The sequence below is a fragment of the Sesamum indicum genome, linkage group LG8 (genome assembly GCF_026168435.1).
Source record: "Sesamum indicum cultivar Baizhima isolate 11 linkage group LG8, ASM2616843v1, whole genome shotgun sequence".
Taxonomy (NCBI): domain Eukaryota; kingdom Viridiplantae; phylum Streptophyta; class Magnoliopsida; order Lamiales; family Pedaliaceae; genus Sesamum; species Sesamum indicum.
In genome coordinates, this window is record NC_142664.1 from 5755294 (window position 1) to 5763141 (window position 7848).

The 7848-nt window shown below is 36.2% G+C and overlaps 1 protein-coding gene across 1 annotated transcript; it reads left to right on the top strand.

The window, feature by feature from the left end:
* Positions 1 to 218: 218 nt before the first annotated feature.
* On the top strand, positions 219 to 2096 carry LOC105167777 (Adenine nucleotide alpha hydrolases-like superfamily protein). Its single transcript, XM_011087594.3, has 4 exons — positions 219 to 530; positions 669 to 778; positions 882 to 1000; positions 1830 to 2096. Exons 1-4 carry the CDS (start codon positions 356 to 358, stop codon positions 1921 to 1923), a joined length of 498 nt encoding a protein of 165 aa, XP_011085896.1. The 5' UTR covers positions 219 to 355; the 3' UTR covers positions 1924 to 2096.
* The last annotated feature ends 5752 nt before the right edge of the window (positions 2097 to 7848 follow it).

The window sequence follows — 7848 nt, forward strand, 5'->3', positions numbered from 1 at the left end:
TTCCAGATTCTTCACGAAAATTCGTGCTAAATTTAATTAAAAGAATACACGGTACTATATATATTAGGTATGAGCCCACTCGTTAACCCGGAATTATAATTACAATCGTCGCACAAAACTGTGTGCTAAATTTCCTTTCAGACATCAGGAAAAAACAAAGCTAGTTGTCCCTTCTGTCATCATCAAAGAATAAAGCGACACTGCAAAGGAAAAGCGAGTTTGTCCAAAAATATTTACAGACAAACATTCTTCTAGTTTCTTCAAGAAGCATCTCTTTAGCAACAAACATTCTTCTAGCCACCTCTTTATATTAGTAGAGAACTGAGGAACTCATAATCATATTCACATAGAGAAAATGGCAAAGGCGCGTTTGGTTGGGATTGGAATGGACTACTCAGCTACGAGCAAATCAGCTTTGAATTGGGCTATCAATAATCTGATCGACGAGGGTGATCAGATGTTTATAATCCATGTTGTTTCTCCAAAAGCTGATCCTACTAATAAGCAGCTTTTTGCAGATACTGGATCTCGTAAGCAGCTTCTTCTTGTTGTTTTGTTTTTTTTTTTTTCTGGGTTTTGATGGATTTTTCATATATAATTAAGCAAGTTATTTATATATATTTGATTAAAATTGTCTGATTTTTTCTGTTTTTTGGCCCGAATTTCAGCCTTGATACCTTTGGAAGAATTTAGAGAGATCAATGTATCCAAACACTATGGACTCAACCCTGATCCTGAAGTTCTTGATATGCTTGATACTGTCTCCAAGACCAGACGAGTATGTGTATATATATATATGTATACCTCTCTCTCTCTCACTCTCTCTCTACATATATATGTGTGTGTGTACGCTTATTTTTGGTATGCATATATATATACAGGTGAAGGTGGTGGCGAAGGTGTATTGGGGGGATCCAAGGGAAAAGCTCTGCGATGCAGCGGAACAGCTCAAGCTTGATTCACTTGTGGTAGGGAGCAGGGGTTTAGGAACCATTAAGAGGTACATATATATATATATATATATATATGTGACTCTAATTATATTCGTCGCTTTAATCTTTTTTTTTAATTTTTATTAAATAACGAGAAGCATAATATAAATTCTTACCATCTACCCCGAATTTAAATAGTATCGGTTATTAACGATCAATTATTGATAGTCTACAACTAGATAAAATTTTAAAATTTAGTCAAAAATTGTATTTTTTCAGGAAGGATTTTTTTGCTCATTTCACATATGAAATGGCTAAATTGCATTTAACCCCTTTATCTTACTTTTCTCAAATTTAAAAAATATACGGATATTATGCCTTACAATTTATTTTAATTTTTAATTCCGAGGTGCAGTCCAGTAAAAAACTTATTAATAATTAATTGTTTTTACCACTATAAATATGCCAAAATTGTTACATGTATATATTTTTAGAGACTTGTAATGATTAGAACACAATGTATATTTATAAATTTTGTTTTAGACACTGGTCAAATGAATATGCCAAAATTATTTACGTATACCTTTGGGAACCAAAAACTATTTTTTTCTTATTTGCTTCTCATTGACATCTAAGTAATAGCCGAACATGCATAGGTGCAATTACTAAAACAATGATTTCTTATTTATTTTTATATTGTGTATTGATTAGTTTAAAATTTAAATATTAATTAAATAATTTTTATTTTTAATAATTTAATTTTCTGATGAGGAGATCGTTTAATATAATATTAAAATAAATATTAAATAATTATTATGTTTAATAATTTAAATTTTTAAAATAAGGTGATCGTTTACTAAAAGCACTAATATATATATATATATAATATACATACAGGGTTTTACTTGGAAGCGTGAGCAACTACGTGGTGCAAAATGCTACTTGTCCGGTCACCGTCGTGAAGGGGGCGGCACCGCCGAGGCCCAAGTAATAGTCTCCATATATATTGCCTGGATACGATTAAATTTGGGTGTGATTTTCATGTGCATGGAGGTTTTGTTGTGTATCATCATCGATCAATGTTGTTTGTGTTTTGACTGAGATGATCAACATCTGCAGCACTGTATGATGATTGCAATTTTTTATTTGCTGGTTTGTATATTATTTATTCGTCTTTTTGTTTATGTTTCGTAATATTAATTAAGGGTTAATTGAAAAAACTAACCTGTAATGTACGAGGTAATATTCTAAGTCCTCTAAGTTTAATATTGGCAATTTTATCCCGTAATTATGAAAAATGTGGCAGTTACTGCTCTCCGACTAAATCAAATTGTGGATGATTTTACCCTTTTACAACTTTAGAAAGAGTAGTTTAGTCTTGTTTCACTAGTTTCACATTTTGTTGCATCATGCTCGTTTAGAATGGCATCAGAGTTTAGATTTATTGAAAAATTATTTGTTTATAGATTTAGATATTTTTATCCACTAACGGAGAAGACTTTTCAAGAGAATAGAAATAAACTAAAGTTTGAGTTACATTCACAATAGGGATTATTTCCAGATTATTAGAATATAAATAAGAGAATTTATCATGGAAATATTTGAAAAATGTTACAACAGAAACCAAGAGATTTGATTTGAATCTTCTCATGAAAGAAGAAAAACAGGTAAAGTTGTGGAATTTCTAAGTCCACTAGACACTACCAGAAAATGTGGTGAGACCCTTACATTCCATTTAAGTCCATGGTGTAATCCCAGCCAGGAGAAATGAAAAGGGTAAATTCCTACACAATTACAATTCCAAAAATTATGATTAAAGGAACTGACTCGAAAGAGCTCGAGTCGGATACCTTGAAGATCTCCTATGATCTGAGAGAAATTCAAAAGACAATTCAAAACTATGGGCATAGGTTAATTCATACACCTGTGAAAATAGAAACTTTGAGCCAAAAAGTAGATGAGATCCTTAAGATCCTTCTAAATCTACACAAGGATCTAAAGACAAAAATCGCAAATCAAAAAGAGAAACCAAAGGAAAAATCCTAACACATCCAAATCCAGACAAGAGAGAATCGAAGATGTCCTTGCCCAGTATCCTTTCTACATCAATAAGGGAAGGCGACGGAGATTCAAAAGCCAAACACCAGAGAAGATTTGATCATCGTATCCATCAGATTTATAAAATAATGGAGATAACAAGGACAGATATATCAAATCTACAGAAATTGGTTGAATCCTATTCCCAACTCAATATTCAAACCCATGAAATCGCTCCAGCACTACCACCGCTCGAGGGAAGTACAAGTTCAAATGATCCTCCACAAGATCATCCATTGAGAGAAAGTACGGATTTCCACACTAACGCGACACTAATGTTTGTGGGAACAGACTTAAAGAGGATCCAGGAAGAAATTCAAGAAGAGTGCCAGAAAATACACCTCGAGTAAGTATCATGCTCTAGCCCTTGCATCCATACGGTGCCATATTCAACCTGGATGTTATCGATTTTTAAAATTACCTTGGAGGGTTCTGCAAAGATCGAATGGGATAATACCCCAAAAGACACCAAAGCTAGTATCCTTGTCGGGGATTTCGAAAGCGCAATTGCAGATCGGCTAGGAAGGCTTATTTGAAGGGACAAGCAGATCGGCCTGCAACGCACAAGCGGAAGCAGAGAGAATGCGCAAAATAAAATTTTAAACCAACGAACCAAGGGATATACCCTTGGATTTCCCGGCGCGTTCGATATAGTATTGAAATAAATGAAAGCACCACAAAAATGCGAGTGGATTGGCCCGGGAACGCGCAAACGGAAGCAATAATAATAAAACGCATAAATTAAAATGAAAAAAAAATGAAATCATAATTCTAAGGGGTGTACCTTTGGAGTTCCAGTACATTCGACGTAGTTAATAAAAATAAATGACAATAAAATTAACGGGGCTAATGGTGAATGAAAAACGAGAGGTACAAAAATTGTAAATCTAGAATTACCTCTTTTCTTGATTTTCCATTTGACTCGTTCAGGCGAGGCTTCAATGTGGAAACCATATAAAGTTGCATCCACACTGCACCAGAATTTGGGGTCCCTCAATTCTCATTGTTAGAAGAAAATTAGGGAGAAAAATACATACCAAGTGTGTATTCAAGAGGGGCGACCGAGAGGTGGAATTAGGGTGTAGGAAATTATTTTCTTGCTTTTTATGTATTCATCAGTCATTCGAAATGACTAATATACATATATATATAACTTGAATGGATGTATTAGAATGTGACTAGGTTCATTCCATCATCCATAAGGTAATAAAATCTTTTATTCCAAATAAAAGGATGACTAACATAGTACTTTTCAAAAGTGAATTTGTTAGTCAAATGATTTTCTTTTTCTAGATTTTCCACCAACTTAATTAAGGGGTGCTTGGGTCGATTTTATTAAATAAAATACAAAGCCCAATGATTTTAATTGAATCCAATTTAATTAAAGCCCATTTTAATTAAGTCCATCATATATTCAATACAATTAAATATATGAGCTCAATAAGCCTTTATTAATAAGTCCAACTTATTAAATAATAAGGGCAAGTCCAATATAAATTAATTCTATTAGTTTATTCTTGGGATCTTCCATCCAATGGATCCCTCTCATTTATAAGTAATCCAATTACTTATGGAATTAATTCTCAATTTATTCCTCATCCCTTCCTGGTGATTTGTGTGACTCTTTAGGTTCACCATTCATCTATATTTGGGCTAGTATCAATCACTTTTATTAATTAAGGTCCTTTCATCTACCGTCTCTCGGCCTTAGTCTAGGGCATAGAATTAGGTGTCGGTTCCCATCCTAAACTAGGAACATATTCTTAATACTTGAGATCGCGTTATGCCAAGTTTCTCGACATAGGAACCTCCTTTTCCTATTCGATCAATGATTGTGGCAATAGTTTTATGAAGCGTTAACGCATCTTCAAGTGCATAGAAGATACCTCTGTCATATACTGATAGGGGATGGATCCTCTTTTTGGAACTTACTGTCCTCGCTACATACTCCAACTATGCTGGATAAGGCTTATGATGATCGTGTCTATGACACAGTCACCTCTCACACAGACCCAAGAAACCGTCATCCTATGCACGTGACGGCCTTGATTCCTCAAGTCTAAAGATTACTCTCGTACTATCTGAGCTGGGGACTCAAGTCATACAAACTAAACATCTAAGGCTTCCATATGACGATCCCCACGAGTGAGTTTAGTTAGTTGACCACTTGTCAACTAACTCACTAAAATTGCATAGACGTCCAACGTCTGTTGCCAATGAAGCGCGATACTCACCAAATGAATGCAATATTTAGTGCAAGTCTTAGTAGGACTCTCAAGGCTTAGTCTCAAGGTCATTGACTTGGAACATATCAGACCCAATCCTTGAAAGTTGATTTCATGACCGCCATCCAATGCGTAGCCAACCGTTGCACAGTTGTTAAACTGGTCTGTAGGTATCTGTTGTGACGTCAAAATAGTGTTTGGCATAATTTGGTTTACACAATAGATACATGTGCCGAAGATGAATACTTATCGTATTCAACGGGACGATTACTTAAATAAAGATTGATTGAATGGTTCTCAAAACCACCAATCTAAATGGCTTTTGGTCACCTATTCCCACAATCTCCCACTTAACCTTAAAGCCAATTACTCATGTTTGCAAATTTACCTGATTATGAGCAATCTATGATACCGACTAGGTCTTATGGGTCTACTCTCATTTCTGCCAATGTCTCGCGGCCAACCTACATTACATTTTACAATCATCGCTCCAAGCAGATGATGGTGTCTAAGATTTTCATTTAGACCTATAATGAGATCTTGGGCCTTTTACCTTGTGTCATTGCCCAATTTTCATCCTCCAAGGTGACCAATGGTGCGGCTATACGAAGTAGCACCCAATAATCGGGGGTTATTTTTTTGGTCCTAATCGTTTCTCAATATAACTTTAAAATTTTCATACATTCAATTTTTCATGATAAGGTTCCTGGTGGTATTCTACTTGGAACCTTTCCAATATTACCACATTATCATAAACTTCGAATGTACGCTCATCTTGAGATTAAACATTATTCATATGATCCCAAAAGCTATTATTGTTATAGCCAACCAGAATGAAGTCTCAATTAATGTGCGTCAAGGGCTCTTCTTCAATCCTTATTCAGGTATTAAACATAGCCCTTCAATAGTTGTTTGTTGCCTAGTTGTTGCACATTCATTATCCATTGTTATGCTTAAAAACCATAAGCAACATTCGGCTCAGTTCACCGAACAACATTTCTTGCTACTTACAACAAAGACGTAGGGGATATTAAACATCTAAGCCCCTCATAAGTGTACCATGACTGAGTCTTGGATAGCTTATCCCTAGATAGGAATCCAATTCCTATTATGGAGAATTTTTATTAATAATGTTAGTGTCTTAGACTTCATAGACATCTTTCTACCATTCCAAATGATCAAAGACGTTTATAACATCTAAAACACTTGGAACACAATTGACCTCCCACTGACCTTCTACCTTGTTCGACCAAGTCATGTACCTCATGATCTTGTCAAATCAAGAATGTAGGACGTTCAAACCCAGTTTGAACTCCATAGCAGATTTTATGGCTTCAAACCATTTATCTGGATCGATGTCCTACATCGCTTCTCCTTGTCCGGTTTCAAAAACTCGTACCTATCGGGTAACTGGAGTTTTCTAATCAGCCTTTAGAGAACTTCGACATGGTCAGTTAAAGTTTCGATTACAAGTGATGTTTGCATTATTCCATAACGAACCTGTATAAATTAGACACCAAGTCTAATTTTCCTCCCACTAGTCCTTTGACGTATGCAGGACCATTCCTTATATTCAAGACTTTAGTAGGTCACAGGTTTGCCAATCCATATTAAATATGGTGTCTGCATTGTGACTTCAAAAAATACTACGTTTTACAACTGGACGATTTTTTGAAAGTCCACATCCAGACGGGCCAACTGAGTTAGTGAAGCACCGATTAAACCATGTCCAATCGAGGTTCGATTTATTCCTCACCAGAGACTGCCTCTCTAAATTAGCCAACACTCGAGAGGATTGTGGAACGAGGCGTATCACCATACAATACCTCCCTCAATCGAGGGCTCCGATCTACATTGAAGTCATGTCTTCCTCGGAAGACCCCCGTCATCTAATGGTTGGAGGTGGGACTCCTTCCAAGCAATAGGTGGGAGGCTGCCAGATTTAAAACTTGAGCCTCTTACTTTCTGTTACAAGGAAGGATCCTCTACAATAAATCCTTCACACATCCTTTGCTCAGATGTCTATCTCAACTAGAAGGGATCCATGTCCTAAAAGAAATACCTAGTGGTTGTTATGGAGCACATGCGGGCACTTGGATGCTTGCTAATAAAGCACTACGGGCAGGGTACTTCTGGCCCTCCGTGAAGCAAGATGCAAAGCAACTAGTGACACAAAGTGAGAAGTGTCAAAAGATTCCTTGCTTATACATCAACCTGCAAAGCCTCTTACAACCATGCTGTCACCCTGTCCCTTTGCCCAATGGGGAATAGACATTGTGGAACCATTCTCCTTAGCACCCCAGCCAAAGAAAATTCCTACTGGTGGCTATCTACTACTTCACCAAGTGGGTGGAAGCTGAACCACTCGCCCGTATCACAGAAACAGAACTGATGAAATTCAAATGGAAAAACATCATTTGTCGTTTTAGACTCCCTCGAGAGATAATCTTGGATAACGGGCGAAAATTCCAAAGCCATAAATACAAGGCTGCAATAAGGGTCTGCATATCAAATAGAGATTTACATCAGTAGCACATCCCAAATCCAATGGACAAGTAGAGGTCACCAACCAAATACTTGTCCAATGGATCAAA

What these genes read in the sequence shown, in the direction of transcription:
- LOC105167777 (XM_011087594.3), top strand. Translation starts at nt 356, where the DNA reads ATGGCAAAGGCGCGTTTGGTTGGGATTGGAATGGACTACTCAGCTACG. An exon ending in TTTTGCAGATACTGGATCTC is followed by an intron (nt 531 to 668) that starts GTAAGCAGCTTC and finishes CCCGAATTTCAG; the next exon opens with CCTTGATACCTTTGGAAGAA. An exon ending in CTGTCTCCAAGACCAGACGA is followed by an intron (nt 779 to 881) that starts GTATGTGTATAT and finishes ATATATATACAG; the next exon opens with GTGAAGGTGGTGGCGAAGGT.